The following is a 21,513-nucleotide window of genomic DNA, read 5'->3' as shown; positions in this document are numbered from 1 at the left end:
GTATTTAGAAAATACTGGGTTTATACAAATTCAACTGTTAATAGCAGTAACAACAGTGGACTAATTTCTAGGATCTAGCTAATTTAAGGCCGGAGGCCAGATAATTTTTACTAATCAAACGACCGCTTGTGGCCATCTAGCCACAAAAATATATCGGCACCACGATCCCCACGTAACTCTATCGAGAGAAAGAGAGTAAGTAAGAGAGGGAGAGAGGGAGAGAGAGAGAAAGAGAGATAATAGGTAAGAGTTTACACGATAGAAAGAGAGGCGTTTATTTTTAGGCCGCAGCGCTGTGCGAGCTGTTATCGCACTTTATTGCTCGAAGCTATTTATTTAACTGTTACCAGATATTACTGAGAACTTATTCCGTGTCATCATCATCATCATCATCAACCGATAGACATGCACTGCTGGACATAGGTCTCTTGTAGGGACTTCCACACGCCACGGTCTTGCGCCGCCTGAATTCAGCGGCTCCCTGCGACTCGTCTGATGTCGCCCTCCACCTAGTAAGGGGTCTTCCAACGATGCGTCTTCCGGTGCGAGGTCGCCATTCCAGCACCTTGAGACCCCAACGTCTATCGGTTTTACGAACTATGTGCCCTGCCCATTGCCACTTCAGCTTCGCAACCCGTTGAGTGATGTCAGTTACTCTAGTTCTCCTACGGATTTCCTTATTTCTGATTTGATCACGTAGAGAAACTCCAAGCATATTCAGTGTACGCCAAATTAAAATATGCAGGTCGCAAGAAATATTTGTTTCACGGTTACTTCATCCAAAATGTAGCAAACAAAATCGATCCATAATCTCCAAATACGTTACAGAGCATTATAAATATCGTATAAAAGTTTCAACACACAAAATATGCCACATAAATCCGGCATATGTTTACGTTGCGGCGATCCGTCGGCCATCACGTGTGGGATATGGGTTAAATATTGGGTGCTCATCTGTTGCAATACTTAACCTATAGAAGAGGCTATAAAAATATTATGAACTTTTATTAGTTTACAAACGCTTTCCACTGGCATACTAGCTCTTTCCCGATACTTCGTCCTCGTCGATTCGCCTATGAACATATTTATGCAGCACCAGAAAAACTGCATAATATGCGTTTGCCAGCTTTTAAGAAATTTGTAACTCCACCCATTGAGTCATACCACATCTTAGTTTAGAGGGAACATAGCCTAAGCACGACTCAAAAAACGCGACTTACAATCCACAAAATTATGCTGGTTTGGCCTAATTTTGACAATTTTTAGGGTTCCGTACCTCAAAAGGAAAAACGGAACCCTTATAGGACCACTTTGTTGTCTGTCTGTTGTGTCTGTCTCGAAACCTATAGGGTACCTACTTCCCGTTGACCTAGAATCATGAAATTTGGCAGGTAGGTAGATCTTATAGTTGACATTTGGGAAAAATCTGAAAACCGTGAAATTAGGGTTTGATCACACAAAAAAAAATTGTGGTCATGAACTAATAATTAGTATTTTCAACTTTCGAAGTGAGTGACTATATCAAACGGGGTATCATATGAAAGGTCTTCACCTGTACATTCTAAAACAGATTTTTATTTATTTTTATGCATCATAGTTTTTGAATTATCGTGCAAAATGTCGAAAAAATACGACTGTAGTACGGAACCCTCATTGCGCGAGCCTGACTCGCACTTGGCCGGTTTTTTCCTTATGTATGATCTGCGATCAGTCGACAGATTATAATATGCAGATTCGTTCTAAGACTGTATGGAGTTTTCATAGTCTTAGGACCAGGGTCTCAGTTATGCACAGTATCAAGCACATTTGCCCGCTTCAGAGCTTTTATTCTTTCCAATGTTAACATGCTATTGGCCAGTTGATTTGCGTGCCTCTGCAAGCGATCCCGATATTTAATGTTATACTTATTGATTTCCTTTTTATTGTCACACTAACTTATGCTCGCGACTTCGTCCGCGTGGATTACACAAATTTCAAACCCCTATTTCACCTCCTTAGACGTTAAATCTTCAAAAATCCTTTCTTAGCTGATGCCTACGTCATATTAGCTATCTGAATGCTAAATTTTAGTCCGATCCGTCCATTAGTTTGAGCTGTGCGTTTATAGATCAGTCAGTCAGTCAGTCACCTTTTCCTTTTATATATTTAGAAGATGAATATTAAAAACATCAATCAGTACAGTGAAGTATACATATCGGCAATCTTTTTAAGACCACTCTGAACAATGCTACGTTTCAACGCGCAGAACACTTAGGTATGTGATACGTATAGGTACGCAGTCGCGTGTGGAACTTGCACAAACGCGCACTTACCGTACGCAAGTTTGATTTCGTTTATTGGTCGATTAAACTCGCCGCGTGGTTCAGACCGGTCTCAAAGACTGCCGAGGGCTGCACCAACCTGCAATTGGTCCTGCATCTCGTGCAGCACCTGCTTGCGCACGTCGTCGTCGCGGCACGCGTCCTGCACGGCGCGGCGCGTTACACACACGAGCGGTTAGCAAGCGGCATTCCAGCATGCACCAACATAACGTTACATTAGGGCCCGAGTGCCAAAGCCCTGAGTGCAACTCTTCAAGTCAACCTTATATTCGATTCAATCTTTTTGGCGACTAATAAACGAGAATATTGTATATCGAGCTATAGAAAGAGATAGCGGTTTTGAAGAGCAATGGGGCTGATTCTCTTGTACACAATCTCTAAACTAAACTAAATTAACAGGTCTAAATCTAGTGCTATCCTTTTTCGCAAGCAACATTATGACAGGGATAGCAATAGATTTAGTCGTGTCATTTTAGTTTAGTTTAGAGATTGTGTACAAGAGAATCGGCCCCATTGTCTCTGTCGTTGAGACCGACAAAACGTCATATAGGTATGAGCGACAGAGACAACGCTCTACAGGTCGATGTACAATATTTCTTGCCAGCTAACAAAAGGTACAGTAGGTACGGAAAAACAGTGACGGAAATTGTATCACGAATTTATAATATGTCATTGCGACGCGACTTATGAGTATAACTAACTTCGCAGACGCCAATAAGTTTGAATCTTACAATAACTGTATAATTCTGTCAAAATCATATCTGCTATACCCGTTTTCCCGAGCGTTTCTCAACGATCAACGATATAAATGTTGCCATAGAGCCTTAAAGGATTTTTGTACTTGAAAAGTTGCACTAGAGCCTTAGAGGAATTGTATACAGGGTTCATGTGTAGATGACAAAGGGGTGGGGGCCTGTTTATAAAACGGGGTCCCCAAGGGTGTCAATATCTAAATATGTTACGTTAGATGTGTAGCTTCTTCGACTAGCGTACAACACATTCGCGCAGCATACGAATCCAGCTAGGTAATCGAACTATCGAAGTATAAATAGCAATTTATACCTCAATATAATCGATTTTGTTTTTGATACCGCAAACCTCTCAAGTTGAGATGGCAATATATTTTTAAGTAAAATTCCACGGATGCTACATAATAGCAAAATGCTACTTGAAATTCATCGTACGAAATCAAATGTAATAAATAATCACAATCGGAATTATAAAGATTTTGATGAAATGGCAAAAATAATAATATGTGAAGCAAATAAGACAAATTGAGAGATTTGCAATTTTACTAAAAAACATTTTCTGATCCTGTAATTTCTGAATTTTGTAATTTTTTGTCAACTAAGAAATATTTTATAAACAGGCCGCAAAGTTTGAGTAAAAGAGATAAAACTTAAATAAGGGTAATATAGAGTTCCAAAAATTCCCATTTGGTTCCGAAAGATCCAAGGTATCCAAGATGGGTGCTCCAATGATTGTGTATGGTAGTGATTTTGTACATTGATTGTATTTACATTATGGAAACATTCATAACACCTTTTTAGTAAAGGAAACACCATAGCGAAATAGTTATACAGTCAACCTTGTATACAAACTTGGCTAATATAGCTAAAATTTATGATTCTTGATTAATAAATCCTATGAACCCCTTTTCGGGTCAGAGGGCAGACTTCGTTGACTTAGAAATTCTTCTTTCCACGCACATGCAAACTGTGGAACCAACTCCCATCGGCGGTGTTCCCACTAGATTACAACATGGGGTTATTCAAGGGGCGGACCAACAAATTCCTAAAAGCCCGGCAACGCATCGGCGGTTCCTCTGGTGCAGTGGCGTGCAGGTCATAGAAGCATACACGCACTGCTTACCCCAGTTGTAACAGATCAATGCATATTTTCATTATGAACTGCTAGTAAACAGGTTCCTACCTAACTGATGCATACCCTGACTTCAAACTCTGTGCACGCCACTGCTCTGGTGCTGGAAATGTTCATGGGCGGCGGTAATCACTTAACATCAGGTGACCCGCCATTTCGTTTGCTCGCTCTCTCTATAAAAAAAAAGACTTCTCCAGGCTGATCTATCGGAAGCCTTATGCTTCAACTCTCCTCAAGTAAGAGCAATTCCCTGGTACTTGCCCCATCAAAATAGTATGCCACGTCGCCACGTTTGTTTTGGCCGGCCACGCTTTGTTTGGCCTTGCGGATTCCAATCTAACGCCTGCCCGGGTATATATACGTTTGGCGTCATCATTCCTCATACGTATGGCTAAGGTTTGGAATACTCTTCCACGACATGTGTTTCCTACCACTTACAACCCGGGTATCTTTAAAACAAGAGTGAATAGGCATCTTCTAGGTAAACGCGTCCTTATCTTAGGGCACATCATTACTTTCCATCAGGTGTGATTGTTGTCAAACGTTTGCCTATAATGAATTTTAAAAAAAACATGGTCGGTAATGAATGATTCTTACAAAAAAATTGTGTTGTCGTAACACAATGAAAGTATGTATCTAAAGAAAAAATATTTAGTATATTAAGAGCTTCCGAAAGCGGCGGCTTGACGTCAAGCACGATTTGTTTTGCTTGATCAAGCTGCTTGATGCACATCAAGCGAACGGCACTTTTCTCACATCCCGAACACTGTCCGAACGTCGCGTCAAGCAAAAATATGAAATCGCATCAATCATGCGTCAAGCAGAATATGCATTTGAAAACGGTCAAAATGCCTGACTCAAGCAAAAATCTACGTGCTTGACGTCAAGCCACTTGACCGTCTCGGAAGCTCTTTATTTCATAGAAAGAGCAAAGCGAAGTCTCTAGGGCTGAGATCTATAGAGCGCACTTTGACTTTGCTCAGACTTAAGATTGAGTTAAAGCGAGACAGATTTATTTCTGTCTCGTTTTAACTCTGTCTTAAGTCTAAGTAAAGTCAGAGTGCGCTTTTGAGAAGAAACTATGCAATATATTGGTTGACTGTATAACAATGTATTATAAACTCTGTATGCTATGGGGGTACCACCACACTTGTCATGACAGCTGGGGAAGTGAGCCACTGACCTTCTCTAGCTCCAAGTCGATATCCTGCTGGTACAGTGACACGTTGTGTTCTGTGTTGTCTGTGCTTTGGATGTGGGCTTTTAGACGAGTTATCTGAGGACAAAGGACGAGCAATTTTTTTATTTTTTGTATTCAACTAAACTTTTACAAGTACCTTTGAATCATCGGATGCATTACCACTGGTTCGGAATGATATTTTAGTTAAGCTTGACGCAAGCTCGAGCAATTATAAATGACAAGCTTATGCTCGCGACTTCGTCCGCGTGGACTACACAAATTTCAAACCCCTATTTCACCCGCTTAGGGGGTGAATATTCAAAAACCCTTTCTTAGCGGATGTCTACGTCATAATAGATATCTGCGTGCCAAATTTCAGCCCGATCCGTCCAATAGTTTGAGCGTTGCGTTGATAGATCAGTCAGTCACCTTTTCCTTTTATATATATAGATTACCACTGTCTCTTTTTAACTTTAAGTAAACTCTGAGCAAATGAACAGGAAACTCTATAGATCTCTAGTTTTAGTTTGGAGCCTACCTGGTCTTCAAACGCACCAACAACTTCTCTGTGCCTCGCCTGTATGTCTTCGACGTAGGCGATGTGTTCCGCTTTCATGTCCAACAGTTGTTGCTCCAGCTTCTTGTTGATCTGTTTCAGCGTGCTCTCCACCGGGGTGGATGTCTGCACAAGTAAAGGTTTTCATATAAAACTAGATGATGCCCGCGACTTCGTACGCGTAGATTTAGGTTTTTAAATATCCCGTGGGAACTCTTTGATTCAAACTATGTATGTACCAAATTTCGTCAAAATCGGTTGAGCTAGCAGACAGACAGACATACTTTCGCATTTATAATATTATTATGGATAAAAAACCGGCCAAGCACAGGGTTTTTTCATTTCAGAATGAAAAGGGTTTGGCCATAGTCTACGAAGCTGGCCAAGGACGGATTGGCAGACTTCAGAAACTTTTGAGAATATTATGGAGGTTATTTTTTTTATTCAGATACAAGTTAGCCCTTGACTGCAATATATAAAACCTGGTGGTAAGTGGAGGATGGATGTGGAGGTTTCCTTACGATGTTTTCCTTCACTATTTTGAATAAATCAAATCATTTGACTTTTGACTAGTAAGTTAGAGTTGGATGCTCAAAACGCACATTGCTCTGAAAAGTTAAAGGATCACTGCGCGCGATTATACCCCTGACCCAAGACTAGAAGGCCGATGTCTTAACCACTAGGCTAACAGCTCTTTAGACAAGTGGTGAACATGAAGTGGCACTAATAAAATAAACATGGGTAACCTCCATATTAAGTGAGCTGAAGTCCACGGAGCGAGCTCGTCGCTTGGCATCTCCCGCGGCCAAGTCGTACTCCAAGTCACACGCGGAGCCCGTGGGCGACACCCGAGACCGCGCGTGCCACACCTCCTCCGAGTAACTGAAAATATTAACACTTCTTTAGACACATTGGGCAATTTCGGGATGGATAAAAACTTCAAGATGAAAGAGAGAAGAAATGTTAATTTTTATACTCTGAAACAATCACTATAAATTATATTTATATCTCATACTCGGCTTTACTCACGTGTGTAGTCGACGTTAGCCAGACTAGTTTCGAACCCATCCGGGGTCCTTTTTCAAAGGCAGTCAGTTCGCGCGCGCGTCGCGGTTAAGGCTTAATTCACACGTACCACAACCACACCACAGCCACAACCACACCACAACGACGCCATGTGGTCGGGCGTATATTTTGTATTGAAAATGAATATTCAATTTACACATACCACATTTTGCCGTTGTTATCGACCACCTATGTAATACGACCACATCGCGACGGCAACGCCACCACCGGCGGCGTCGTCGTCTTCTTCTTATTAATAAAAGCCATAACAAGGATAGCAACAAAAATCTTTCCTCCATGACTACGTTCAGTCAAGCCGTGTTTCCTCTACGAAAGCCGAAGTAACTGCACATGACCACGTGGTTACCACATTGCAACGACAGCGACAACGCAACCACATCGACATTTTGCCGGTACCACAACGCAACTGCAAAAAGCCGCTGCGACACTATTCACACGTAACCACAGCTTGACCACATTTTGTCGCTGCGACGTGGTGTGGTTGTGGTACGTGTGAATACACGCTAAGTCTGCGCCGCTTAGAAAAAGGACCCGGCGGGATGATTACATCTCTCGCGACAGCCTTGCGACGGGCGTTAATCTCGTTATCATTGCTGTTAAACGTCCGGCTAGCGAGAGACAGCAATAGCCACAAAGCAAAATAAGAAGAAGAGAGACAGCAAATGAACTATCGCATTGCTACTGCTGTCGCGTTGCATTCGACACTAGTCGGGCTAACGTCGACTAAACACGTGAGTAAAGCTGGGTGTGAGGTATATATGTATTTTTTTTTTTTTTTATTCAGATACAAGTTAGCCCTTGACTGCAATCTCACCTGGTGGTAAGTGATGATGCAGTCTAAGATGATAGCGGGCTTACCTGGAAGGGGTATGGCAGTTTTTATTAAACCCATACCCCTTTGGTTTCTACACGGCATCGTACCGGAACGCTAAATCGCTTGGCGGCACGGCTTTGCCGGTAGGGTGGTAACTAGCCACGGCCGAAGCCTCCCACCAGACCAGACCAGAAATTTAGAAATTATAAAATTCCAAACCCCTGCCAGGAATCGAACCCGGGACCTCTCACTATTAAGACCACAGCGCTCACCACTGCGTCAGGGAGGTTGTCGAATGTATAATGGAAATCACTCACGATAGTTTAATCACAATAAAATACAATTTTCAGTGTATATTATACGTATCGTACCGAAACGCTAAATCGCTTGGCAGCAAGGCTATTCCAGTAGGGTGGTAACTAGCCCCGGCCATAGTCTCCTACCTGACCAGGCCAGTGACAATTAAGAAATTATAAATTCCCAAATTGCCCCTGCCAGGAATCGAACCTAGGCCCTGCCACTTATAAAATCACTGCGCTAGGTAGATCGTCAAAAACTATTAACCAGTAAATTAAAATAAGCATGCTGCTTATTGCAATAGTTAGACAGTAGACTTACCCCTCTTTCCTGAGCAGCATAAAATACAATAGTGCATGTTAATTATTATCTGTTATGTAACAACAAAAATTAACTTAGAAAATTTTGGCTAAGCACGGTTAATATTGACGTTTACCAGTTTGAGGCACCAACCAATTACAAACCTGTTTTCAAAAAACATGAAGTATTCAATTCGAAATATTTTGAAATACATTCGAAGTTTAATTCGAAAATGTCTTTAAAAACTTCCCAAAATCAAATAGAAAACGGAGTTTCGTTTGTGATCGGTTGGTGATTCAAAATGTTAGCGCGCACTGAGATTTTTGTCTCTATCATTTGTATGGGATTACGTAACAGAGAGAGCGTTATACTAACTTCTTTCCGCGGATAGGGTATGGTAAAACTATAGCGCCAAGCGTTAACAGTATCATAAGATAAGATTACCTTCGTTCCATATCCGAGCATTTCTTCTCAAAGTAAGTCCTTAAATTCTCCATCTCTTTCTCATGTTTGACGCTCAACTCCTCTCTCAAAACATCGATATCTGCATTACCCGCTTTAACCGAACTTAAAAGCTCTCTTAACCGTCTCGACTCTACTGTACTGGCTTGTTTATCCTGCTTCATTTGCGTTTCTAGCTCCTTTATATCTGTATCGAAATCTACCCTCATTTTACCAATTTCATCACACAACAAATGAATTAAACTTTCGCGTAATTTATTCTTCATATTATCTTCTATACACCCCTCAAAGTTGTTTAGTATAAGTGTTAATTTATTTTCGAAACCAGTTTGGAATTCATCAGATGAACTAGATCTTAAGTCAGATTTGGAATAGTTCACGGTTATCTCTTCCCGATCCATATCTTTTTCTCCATTAGAACTTTGTAGGGACGTAGTACCACTCATCAATGCTGAGTAGTACTTCGTACTGTCACCTTTTATCAAACTTTGGTATTTGATAAAGTCGGATAGGTGTGCTTTGATGGTGTCATGTTCAGATTGGGACTTTTCACCAATCACATGTTGCAGGTTCTGTACTTCGTTCGTGAGGTGGTCATTCTCGTGTTTGAGGTGTTCCCGTTCGTCGACGGAACGCTGCAATGAGACCGTTAGTTCCTCGATTAGTTCGTCGCGTTTTGCAATAGCTTCTTCCAAATGCACAAGCTGGAAAGGACAGATTGGAAGCCTGTAGAACATTTATACACAAAACATAAGGCTTTTAAAGGAAACAGACAGCTGAGTCTGTGTGAGCTTCTTCTCAGACCTGAACCCGTTTGGAACCCTTTAGTTTCAAACGTCAAGTACCTCGCTTCTATTTATTTATTAAATTTAACTATTGACATTCAATTTAATCTTTGATAACTAAATGGGGCATAAAAAAAGGTTTAAATTCCTTGAAATCGTTTTGTCCATACCACAGAGTTAACTGATTTAAAGGTAACAGCCGTACTCAGAGTCGCTTAATCGTTACTTAAGATTGAGTTAAACGAGACAGAGCTATATCTCTCACATAAATCTGTCTCGTTTTAACTCAATCTTAAGTAACGATTAGCGACTCTGAGTGCGGCGGTAAGAAGCCAATAGTGAGGTGAAGTATTCTACAACCTACTACAGCAAAGTAAATAAACTGTTGAAATTATTTAGAAGTTTCAATGCAATTCCATTATGTGATTAATGGAAAAGAGTGAGGAACATGATGCAGAGACAGATTAGGGTAGGTATAGTTATTATAAATTTAATGTGTTAATTTGCTAGGGTTCAGTTCCGTCCATTACATCGATGCATCCATCTATCTTTTTCCTTTAGTCCATGCACAAAACAAAACAGAAATGCAAGCATAATATTATGTATGAAAGTCAGTACTCTGCAATAAGTAAAGGACATCCTTATTTATAAAAATTCATGTTACACATATGAAAACAATTAAAAATCTCTTCAAAACTTTATATTTTGAATTGTAAACAATTTAATCAAATGACAGTAAATATGAAATTGACAAGTAAACTTTTGTATACAGATTATACAAAGGACTATATTTCCTATTTCAAATTAAAAAAAGGTTGTACAATACACAGCAGAAAATAATGTACATCAACCTTTAGAAACAGATAGCGGTTTTGTAGTGCTTTGTCTTTGTCGTTGAGACTGACAAAACGTCACATAGGTATGAGTGACAGAGACAATGCTCTACAAAGCCGAAATGTCATTCTAAAGGTTGATGTACATTATTGTCTGCCACATACTGTAAGTATGTAAGTAGTTGTGTCATAATATTTTAAGTTATCAACTCCTTGGAGTTTGGAGGTATTTTGTACCGTTTGATTTTGATTTTTCAAATAATTCTACAGCTTAAAAAAATTCTACAAATAAAATACAAAGGTATTCAAAAATATTAGCACAAAAATCACAGTGCAATCATTATTTAACACACTAGTTCACTAGCATTGCAGACATGCGATTAAACATTTTACAGTACACTAAATTAATGGTGCAAACATAACATGCAATAGGTGTTAATAGTACAAATAAGGTAGCATAGAACACCGGAACCACATAGACCCGGCAAACCAAGCAACAAAATCCACATAACATCAATACCTTCACATTGAACTCCTCACAAATAGTTTTATAATCTGTACTCATTGTTGTAAAGGACATAGTCTCATCTGGTATAAAAGATTTAGGCGGTGTAACATCTTTACTACATTTCTCCTTTAGGTCGTCCTCAATAATTATCTCTTCAATCAAAACATCTTGTTCAATCTTTTCACTTCCCGAACTTGGGGTCAAGGATTTGTCAGGAGTGCATTCTTTCAATGGGGAAGAACTATCTTCAAATACCTCCTCTATCTGAACCCCATCATTGGCAACGACAAGGCAGGGTGATAACAAGTTCTGAAACACTGGTATTTGCTCCAATGTTGGGCCAATAACAGTGCTGCCACTTGGTGGAGGCCCAAATATGATTTTCGCAGCTTGTAGAGGAAATTTTGGAGCGCCTTGTCCTCGAATATCCAACTTGATAATCTCTTCCGATCCAGAACTACACTGTTCAAGAGATTTTGGACTTTTTTCAAGAGATGGACTGGATTCGTTTGGTAAATTTGTACTATCAGGATTTTCATTAAGGCTAAAATTAAGGGAATCTACATATTCACTTCTCGGTGAGGTTTGAGGTGTATTAATGATAGAATCTTTAGATACAGGTTTACTTTTTTGTGCATCTTTAGATGTGTCCGAGGATAATGCGAGTATGACAGGGCTTTCTTCACTTAAGTGGTTATCTGATTGGTTAATTTCTAGGTTCCATGATGTACTGTGATGGGTTGAATCTTGTTGATTTGGGCTTAAAGCTACAACTTGACTTAACGGTGGGTTCAAAGAACTATCTCTTATGTTATCACTTGTCTCAGGTTTAGGCAAGTCCTGTGATTGTGAGGGACCCGGCTCAGACTCTGTAACAGAGTACTCGATTTGGGGAATATGCTCCGATATCGATTCTGTCGTAACATCGTCGGTATCGTGAGATACATCGCGAACCACTTCCTGCTCACTTTCTCTCGTCACAATTTCAGAGTCCGTATCTTTGTCAACGGCTTCTACAGTGGGAATTTGTTGTGAATGTACGACATCCGGAAGGACATGCTAAAAATATACAGAAATTATAAATAAATCGGTGAAATTTCGTAACTTATAAGAACGCGGGAACTGTAACTTTGGTGTTCGGTCAAAAATGCGGGTCCGCATAAATACCAAATGTAACTCTGGCAGAGATATGAAGTTATCAAGGTGCTCGTATCCTTTTCGTGTTAAAATAACTACGAAAATAATGATTTCTTTCGACAACTTACGTTCTTGATACTAGTATGATAAAATAGATTAATAGTTACCTTATTTTCCGACGTTTGTGGCAGATCTTTTTGGGTTTCATCCATAATTTAATAAAATCATAGTAATATCGTCAATTTAATTCATAAAAAGTCAGTAAACCTGTCGCCAGGACGACGTTTTTTCAAACACAATACGACAGAACAACACAAAACACAAACGCCAGCGCCATTTAATAACTAACGCGCTCCTTTACAAGCAAGGAACATAAACTCTTATTTAGAAGTTTATTCGTTTTAGAAATAAGTACTACTACATAATTAATTTTCCACAGTATTTTTTTATATTTAGTTTAACTACATTTAATTTCATTTTTAGTCCAGGCTAGTAGCCAGCCTTAGTAGAAAAGCTTATTATTTGTCAGATCTTTAACTACAATTATTTTCTTACGTACAACGAAACTGTCCAAGCTTATATTTGACAGATCTCGATACAAAATGCACTATATTTTGAGTAGGATAAGGTTCAAATTTAAAAATAAAAACAGCTGAAAACTAGGACAACTTTCAAGCTTTCAAGTTCCCACATTCCTAGGATAGGTCCTCAATGCTGTGCTCACGTAAATGAGCGGCAAACTTTAAATTCAAAGAACAACTTTGTTCTTACGTATTTAAAATAAAAATGCCTATATCATTGTAGACTTAGATTGTAAAGTTTAATTTATACATGTTAAATTCAAAATAGTCTTTCCTAAAGAAAACTCTGTTCATATGACTAGCCCGAGCATGCAGGCATTATAAAGGTTGATTGATTATTGTACTGTACCTACTACAACTTACGAGTATAGATAAGTACTGAAATCTTTCTATGATTATAATATGATTAGTATTTAGGTTGTAGTTTAGTACTTACCATAGCGTAGATACCTACCTACCAAATCAATAACTCAGATTCAGACGGTAAGATAAAAAATATTCAAAGTATAGTTATTTTAAAATAAAACACAGAATTTAATATAATGTAAACTTTATTACTATTTACAAATGCATACAATAATATTGTACGAAAGCCACTTTTTACATTCAGAAAATCAAGGAATATACAAAACCTAAGTACAGGTAGGTAAAAATTAAAATTATTCGAAAATAATACACAACTTTAATAAAATTATTATTTGAAATAAATGTTAGTGACGTGTCTGTGAAATACATAAGATATTTTATTTGCCTATTTACTTAAGTCCTATAAACCGTGATGAAATTGCTGTTTTTTTTTTTTGTGTAAACAGTTGATTTATTTATTCAAATTGATTTTAAGTAGGCATTTGTTTAATAACTATAATAATTATAGCTTCGAGTTGTGCGTTAATTTTAAAGCTTAGGCGTTTAGAAGATATTTAATGATTTTATCTAATAGCAATTTCATCACACAGCGATTAAAGAACTCTATGAAGACAAGTCAAATAGGTACCCTCAATTTGGTTTTTATAGGTAAACCATACAAAGAATTAGATAACTAAGTATCTATGAACTATTTATGATATTATTATAACAATAAATATTATATTTTCTCATTTCATAATATACTCCTATACCATATTATTATATCTGATAACATAGGTCTCTAAAATCTGTCGACCTACAACTATAACTTTACGTATCAAAAATAATCCAATATTAGCGATCTAAGGCGTCGATCACACCGCCAGAGTTTAAGTTCCTGAGTTTTCAATTTTGCTTGGATCTCTAACAGCCGTATAGTCGCTAATCGTTACTTAAGATTGAGTTAAAACGAGACGGAGCTATATATCTCACATAAATCTGTCTCGTTTTAACTCAATCTTAAGTAACGATTAGCGACTCTGAGTACCGCTGTAAGTTATACAAAATTGACTGCAATTATGAAATAAGCAACCAAACTTATAAGATGAACTACCTTAAGAGCGATCGCGCACTCATCCGATCCGAATCCCTGAAAATACGGATATAAAAATTGCTGAAAATTGGTAGGATTGTTCAAAACACTATCATAATGGTCGATGAGGACTTTTCACATTTCATTAATAATAGTGTTTTGAACAATCCTACCAATTTTCAACAGTGTAAATTTTTGTAACCTTGGATGTCTAAATTGACCCTTTTTCATACAGATCTTTCTTTAAAGCGTCAGTTCAGATAGCATGTAGAAGTCAGGTCTCAAGAATATAAATCTCTGGTAGTGGAACGACGACTAAAGTAAGGAGTTTTATTGATATAATTTACGACTAGTCAAAATCGGTACTTCTAGGTATTCTAACTCCAAGTTCGCATATTATGCGTGAATACACGTCAGGAAAGTTGAATAACCAGGCAATCAGGCCGAGCAAGCACTGGTGACCTGCGTGAGAGGTCATCCGATCCGAGAGATCCTCTGCCGATAATATGGATCCACAGGCAAAACTCATCTCAGAGGGCGCCACAAGAGGTCCGCCTAATGTTAATGTCAAATCAACATTTTTTGTTTTGTTTGTTTGCTAGCTTTGCCTAAGAATTGTTGATACCGATACACTATACGATTGTTTCGTGAATTATTTAAAGATTTATGATACCTGATGGAAGTTCATACAATTAAAATTATGGCGTTTGACAGCTCAGTATAGCCGTAGGGCGATTGTCTAAAACCTGCATCAATCATTATTACAATCTCAATTGTTCTGATTGGCTGAATTTGTGCGATTATTGTTGCAACAATGCATTGTAGCCAATAGAGAGCGAGCGTCAACCAATCGGAGGTGATTGCGATCGTCACACTGTAGCTGTCAAACTACCGCAGTAGGCCCACTGCTTATACCTCTATGTCGGTTCGCTTAAGCGCCACCTGTCGGGATAAATTGGCAGCGTGGATCCTCATTAGATCAAATTAGGAACAATTGTTACAGAAATCCTTTCCTGAGCCGACCGCTGGTAGCGCTGGCTTTTACTGGACTTATTAACATGAGATAACTTAATGGCCTCATATACGGTACGATTGATCTTTATCGAAACGACGAATCGATAGTGTATGTCAAGATCGATAGTGATCGTCACGATTTTCTTTAGAATGATCGCATGAATCGTACCGTATATAGGGCCCTTTAGATACTATAAAGTGTCAACTTTCGTGACGTGACGTATGGTGTAGGTGTTATTAAATCACTTTACATTTTTATTGGAATCGTTTTAAATAATATTCTAAACTGTTTGTCATAATTATGTTTTTCTTTTTATAATTTATTTTATTCTGTATAACCTAAAGGTGAGTCCAGACTATGAGGAGGTACCTACATATTGTGTAACACAACATACCATAGTGTGGACTCGCCCTAATAGCCTAGAATTTCAAGCTCTATCACATTATAGCAACATCGAAACAAAACAATCGTATATCAACAATACTTCTAGAATAACTTTAAAATTATTCATAGTCACGGTGTTTTTAAACATACTAGCGACAAATCACACGACAAAATGTTGCAACAATTCTTGAATTTCAAGAGGGTCAAATTGACGTAATTGACTCTATCTATGGTCTTAGAGCAAATTATGCTTAACTTTTTCGTAAAAGATTCAGACCGTCAATAAATATCGCAACATTCGTGATCTTATCAATAATTAGCTGATGGCCGCAACTTTGTCCGCGTGGAATTAGGTTTTTAAAAATCCCGTGGGAACTCTCTGATTTTCCAGGATAAAAAGTAGCCTATGTCACTCTCCAGGTCTTTATCTATAACCATGCAAAAAATCACGTCAATCCGTTGCACGTCCTATATGCGACGTTTTGTCAGTCTCAACAACAGAGACAACGCTCTACGGAACCGCTATGTCCTTCTAAATGTCGATGTACAAATATTTCTTGCCGGCTACTATACAAGCTTCACGCTTAGTTAGAGGAAAGGGGAATATTAGTCATAATTAAACAAGCCCAATACTATTTTAAATAAAAAAATGTGTTGATGATTATTCCAAAATGTATCACGATATTTATTGACAGTCTGACCTTTAGCAGCAAAAATGTTTCAACATCTAAAAAATCAACTTTAATTTACTTAAAAGTTAAATCCTAAACATTAGTTTAGAATTTAATTGTAGCACTTCAGGTACAACAAAAGAGCCCAGTTCTTGAAATAGGGCAACTACAATAAATAATTATTTTAAGTATTCAATTTGTTTCAAAAAACAAACGTTGATTCTTTTCTTGTGTACCTAGCCGACAATATTTCCTTTTAATTTTTAGGATAAACTTTTAATTGTTTCACATTTTATTAGGTACCTCTATCAAAAATTTAAAAAATAGTTAAGCGATACTTTTGATAAGCCTAAGCGATGACTATAATATGAACCTTTGCATAAGACTTCCTTCTCACGAGTACCTAGTTAAAAGTTCACGCAAACTCAAATGCAAAGGCTCGGATGAATAAATGAAAAATAAATAATCACCTTAAATAAAATTCACAAATCATAGGTATTGCATTTAGATTGCTACAATAAGTCCCGCAAATTGCTAATGCGCTGGAACCATGTCTCATTGACATCTAAATGACGTCATATTGACGTCACAAATAAAAATATACCATCAGCTCGAAACTTCAGTCTAGTGCTGACGTCACTAAAATGGCAGCCACGCGCATTAGCAATTTGCGGGATTTACCTACCTTGTGATTTCGTATATGCGATCAAAGAAAGAATAGGAAAGTCGTTGACTTCTACCTGTCAACTGTTACTTGAAAATGCTTGAAAAGTACGATTTGCAAGAAAAATACTTCGCATACAAAACGTTTCTTTCTACATTATTTAAAACTAAGTTTTAATACTCTGAAATGTACTAAAAATATATTAAATTAAAATAAATTTGTCAACTAACACGTCACAATATGGCGTAAAGTCATTCCTATTCGAGTTTGATCGCATTTTACATTAGGTACGTTTTATTATGAATTCATCATAATTTTATTTATAAATTAAGAATTAAGATAAATCCTTGAAAATAAAATCCAGCGCTTGGCTAACAAGATGAAGATAAATGGCGCAGAGTAAACAAATGAGATGAGACATGCGTGGATTTACGTTTTGAAATCTCGTAGGAACTCTGATTTTCCGAGAACAACGTAGCTTGTATTATCTATATCGGTTAAGCGGATGGGCCGTGAAAATCCAATCGAGTATCAAGTATCGAGTAGAATCGTAATCAAGCGATTTTTTTGCTATATACAATGGCACAATAATTAGTGATAATATAGTTCCTACTATTCATGAGCGTGTGTGAACTTTGCTTGTGGTTACGTCGCGTAGTATAAGTCGCGTAAGTGTGCGTCCCTGCCGGACCAATCACTCACGAGCGAGCGCTCGCAAACGCACACATTTACTTATACCGATATGACTTACAAAAGAAAAATTCGCAAAGGCGAATGTATGGAAAAGTCTGGGCTGTCCGAGCCCATTGCACGCTTTATATAAATATTTATATTTAAAATTCTACGTGTTACCATAAAATAAAACCGTAATCACTAGTGTATTAAACGTTGAACGTAAATACGAAATTTTATTAAAATTGGTATTATATCAATCGAATAAAACTGGTTTTTTTCCGAATGGTCGTGTAAAAATGCGTTTTTTGGGGAAACTTCGCGATTTTTTTGTATCGAACCAAATTGTGCCAATCGTGTTTTCGCTCTCGTAATTCACAGAATAATATCTTTAATTTTTATAATATTAAAAAAAATGTAGTTTTTTAAAGCCAAAACTTGATTCTCTGAACATCCGAAATGTGTCTCAACACTGCTTTTGGGACGCATATCGCCTTAAACACAAGCATGAGCCACGTGCACTCATGTAATGCAAGAACTACATGCGGATATACGTTGGTTCGTTTGTCTTTGTAATCTATTGTTAATTAAAATTAATCATGCAAAATTCCTTATACTCCAATAACACGGACAATAAGTCCATATTTTTATGTGTTTTTTCTGTAATATTGTGGCTAATTCCTTTGTACACAATCTCTAAACTAAACTAAAATATCACGTCTAATTCTATTGCTATCCCTTTCATAATGTTGCTTGCGGAAAAGGAAAGCACTAGATTTAGACCTGTTAATTTAGTTTAGTTTAGAGATTGTGTACTAGAGAATCGGCCCCATTATTGTGGTATACAATAAAAGTATATTCATTCCCTCATACTTACAGTTCCGTATTCGAAAGTTAAAAAAAACTGTCTAAAGAAATGGTGGCAACCCTAACAAACTTGCAAAACCGGTTACGCGGTGACTAACAAACAATTGATCCTTCCCACAACTCTTATCTCATCGCAAGGTCACATCGGTATCTGGAAATACATCGGCAATAGTCGCTTCTACTATTTTTACTCTTTCCCCTCCACTTAGAGCAAATCTTGTTGTAGAAGTCTGTTTATATCTACCCGTCAGATTCTAGATCGGATCTAGAATCTGGATATGAATAGGTAGTTAATCCATACTAATATTATAAATGCGAAAGTGTGTATGTCTGTCTATCTGCTAGCCTTTCACGGCCCATCCATTTATCCGATTTTGACAAAATTTATTAAAGATATAGCATGAACCCCGGGGAAGGACATAGGCTACTTTTTATCTTGGAAAATTAAAGAGTTCCCACGGGATTTTAAAAAAACCTAAATCCACGCGGACGAAGTCGCGGGCATCAGCTAGTATTATAATAAATAAAATTATTATTGTTATAATGCAAGCACTTATGATTTCGTTGCTGCCATAGGAACACTTTATCCGATGGCATTTAATTAATTACTAATAATAACTTGTTGCAATATTGTCTGCTAAGCTGGAACTTTCTTTACCGAATCCTGAAAAGTAAGATAAATAAAATTAGTTTTTTAAACGTTTTTTATTTATATTTTAGTTGTACCAAAAACTTTTACAGTAAAGAGAAAAAAAGAGCAAAAGTGGGAAGCACTTATCTCTCGATTTGTCTGCTCGGAATTAGGTTTTTCAAAAATCCCGTGGGAACTCTTTGATTTTCCGGGATAAAAAATAGCCTATGTCACTCTTCAGGTCTTTATCTACACCCATGCAAAAAAATCACGCCAATCCGTTGCACCGTTGCGACGTGAGTGAAAGACAAACCAACAAGCCAACAAACAAACACTTTCACATTTATAATAAGGGTACTGATATAGGCCAGCTTGTGTCACTTATGATATTATGTCAAGACTTTACCTCTGGTTCAGAAAACAATTTCTACTGAGAAGAGCCAGCGAGATGAAACTTTCAAAATTAGCCTGTGTAGCCCCAACCCAAGTCTATATCAAAGTCTCACCAGGTGAACACTTAGCGCGAGGTGAGGCGCTGCAGTCAGGTGGCGGTACCCGCCTTGTCGTCTTCCTCCTCCTCGTCCTGCGCCATCAGCTGCCGCGCCAGCTGCAGCGCCTGCGCATCGACAAACACACATGCACACTACCTTTCCTATTAACTACCTATAGATAGCGACAGGTCGAAATGGCGATCAGGGTATGAGGCGGGGGGATGCCCCGCACACCACCCGCGCTATCCCGCCGGGCTAGTGTGGATGTCATCTCGACCTGTCGCATACTATACCTACATGAAAGGTATATAATACCCAACTGAATGGAATAGAGATGTTCATCATCTACCAATAGACGTTCACTGCTGGACATAGGTCTCTTGTAGGGGCTTCCCCACGCCATGGTCTTATGCCACCGCCAACCAGCAGCTCCAGGAAGCCAGGTATCTTCTCAGAAGAGAAGGGTTTAACCTTAATCAAGTAGCAGACTGTTGATGTAATGGTAATAATTCTATATTTAACCCTAAAACTAAAGCTCAAAGGATTTTTTTGATAAATCACAACATTGTGGCTAATTCCGTTGTACACAATCTCTAAACTAAACTAAAATGGCACGTCTAAATCTATTGCTATCCCTTTCATAATGTTGCTTGCGGAAAAGGATAGCACTAGATTTAGACTTGTTAATTTAGTTTAGTTTAGAGATTGTGTACAAGAGAATCAGCCCCATTGCCAAGTGACTTATATACAGATTACAGATAGAATAATTAAATTACTTTTATTATATACTTCTATTATATAAGTTATATAATAAAAGTATATAACTGCCAAGTATTCTAAAAATAAAAAGTTTTTTTATCTTATCTTTTTATTATGCTATTAGCAATCAAATATGCAAGCTGATAAACTAAGTCCATGTGTTTTAATAACGTAATAACTTTTAATACCTTCTAGCAATCAAGAGTTTATAGTGAGCATTTAAAGTATATTTAATATAAGTAAGTTGATACTAGAAAGTAACATAATATGATACTTTCCAGTATGAAGACTTGATATTACTTAATACTGTGGTGTCACAGTACAAAACACATATAAAATATATAATATACACACACAAAACTACCATATTATCCATATCCATACTAATATAATAAATGTGAAAGTGCGTCTGTCTGTCTGCTAGCTTTTCACCGTATATTTAACCGATTTTAATGAAATGTGGTACGTAGATAGCTTGCATCCAGGGGAAGGACATAGGCTATTTGTATGTCCCGCAAAATCAAAGAGTTCCCACGGGCATTTTAAAAATCGGAGCTCACGCGGACGAAGTCGCGGGCATCACCTAGTTCAAAATAAATCGGCGACGACCGGCACAGGGACTTTAAGGCCCTGCGTAGCCGCATCATATGAGAAGTCTAGGTACCTGAAATTCATTATAGTGTATTTTCCTCTTCTTTTCAAACTCGAGTCTCCGTTGGCGCGCCTCCTCAGACTCGTCGTCGTCGTCACTGTCACACGATTCCACACATTTCGGCGGCTTATTCATGCTCGCCGCAAGCTTCGCTGCCAGGATGTTCGCATCCAACTCGTCTGCCGGCTCGAAATCTCCGTCTATGGCCTCCGAATAAGGCGTCTTAGGCTCATCTACTTTCATATGCCCGTAATCCTTATTCGCAGGATGAAATGTCTCCATTATATTCATTTCGTCGAACCTCTGCTCCTTCGCCCGTTTACTGGTCGAAGGCGTACCGTCCTGGTGATCGACGCTCCGAGACGTTTTCAGTATGCCCTTTGAGGGCTTCTTCTGCAAGTTTTGAGCCATCATTTATTAAAAAAGCATTTTTCTTGGCACTGAATTCTACTTAAAATTCATATAGGTAATTTAGCAAAACGAGATGAAAATCATGAAAATGACAAATGATGACAAATGCACCGACTT

General features: G+C 38.1%; 2 protein-coding genes and 1 long non-coding RNA gene across 7 annotated transcripts in view; 1 reads left to right on the top strand and 2 right to left on the bottom strand.

Annotated features, from left to right (window-relative positions):
• Window positions 1-12,480, bottom strand: part of LOC117991513 (putative leucine-rich repeat-containing protein DDB_G0290503) — a 71,566-nt gene extending 59,086 nt beyond the window's left edge. For 3 of the 5 annotated variants that reach the window (XM_069505044.1, XM_069505045.1, XM_069505048.1), the window contains exons 1-7: window positions 12,328-12,480; window positions 11,036-12,082; window positions 8,880-9,601; window positions 6,685-6,820; window positions 5,921-6,064; window positions 5,386-5,478; window positions 2,401-2,463 (exon numbers count right to left, since the gene is read on the bottom strand). In XM_069505044.1, coding sequence (XP_069361145.1) covers window positions 2,401-2,463; window positions 5,386-5,478; window positions 5,921-6,064; window positions 6,685-6,820; window positions 8,880-9,601; window positions 11,036-12,082; window positions 12,328-12,372 — 2,250 coding nt within the window. In that variant the 5' untranslated portion in view covers window positions 12,373-12,480. The remainder of the gene's footprint in view (window positions 1-2,400; window positions 2,464-5,385; window positions 5,479-5,920; window positions 6,065-6,684; window positions 6,821-8,879; window positions 9,602-11,035; window positions 12,083-12,327) is intronic. The other 2 variants (XM_069505047.1, XM_069505046.1) reach the window with 2 other exon arrangements.
• Window positions 1-21,513, top strand: part of LOC138403671 (uncharacterized) — a 331,305-nt gene that overhangs the window by 264,616 nt on the left and 45,176 nt on the right. The window lies entirely within an intron of this gene.
• On the bottom strand, window positions 13,281-21,502 carry LOC117991003 (protein phosphatase inhibitor 2-like). The gene is made up of 3 exons (XM_034978525.2): window positions 20,998-21,502; window positions 19,590-19,699; window positions 13,281-19,116 (listed from the first exon to the last, which is right to left on the bottom strand). The coding sequence occupies exons 1-2, from the start codon at window positions 21,397-21,399 to the stop codon at window positions 19,625-19,627; spliced, it is 477 nt and encodes a 158-aa protein (XP_034834416.1). The 5' UTR covers window positions 21,400-21,502; the 3' UTR covers window positions 13,281-19,116; window positions 19,590-19,624.

The sequence above is a fragment of the Maniola hyperantus genome, chromosome 19 (genome assembly GCF_902806685.2).
Source record: "Maniola hyperantus chromosome 19, iAphHyp1.2, whole genome shotgun sequence".
Classification (NCBI taxonomy): Eukaryota; Metazoa; Arthropoda; class Insecta; order Lepidoptera; family Nymphalidae; genus Maniola; species Maniola hyperantus.
Note: the sequence above shows the minus strand (reverse complement) of the source record. Positions and strands in the feature narration are given on the sequence as shown.

Coding starts and splice junctions, on each gene's coding strand:
- LOC117991003 (XM_034978525.2), bottom strand. CDS start 21,399: ATGATGGCTCAAAACTTGCAGAAGAAGCCCTCAAAGGGCATACTGAAA. Junction 19,700..20,997: donor TACACTATAATGAATTTCAG/GTACCTAGACTT, acceptor GTCGATGCGCAG/GCGCTGCAGCTGGCGCGGCA.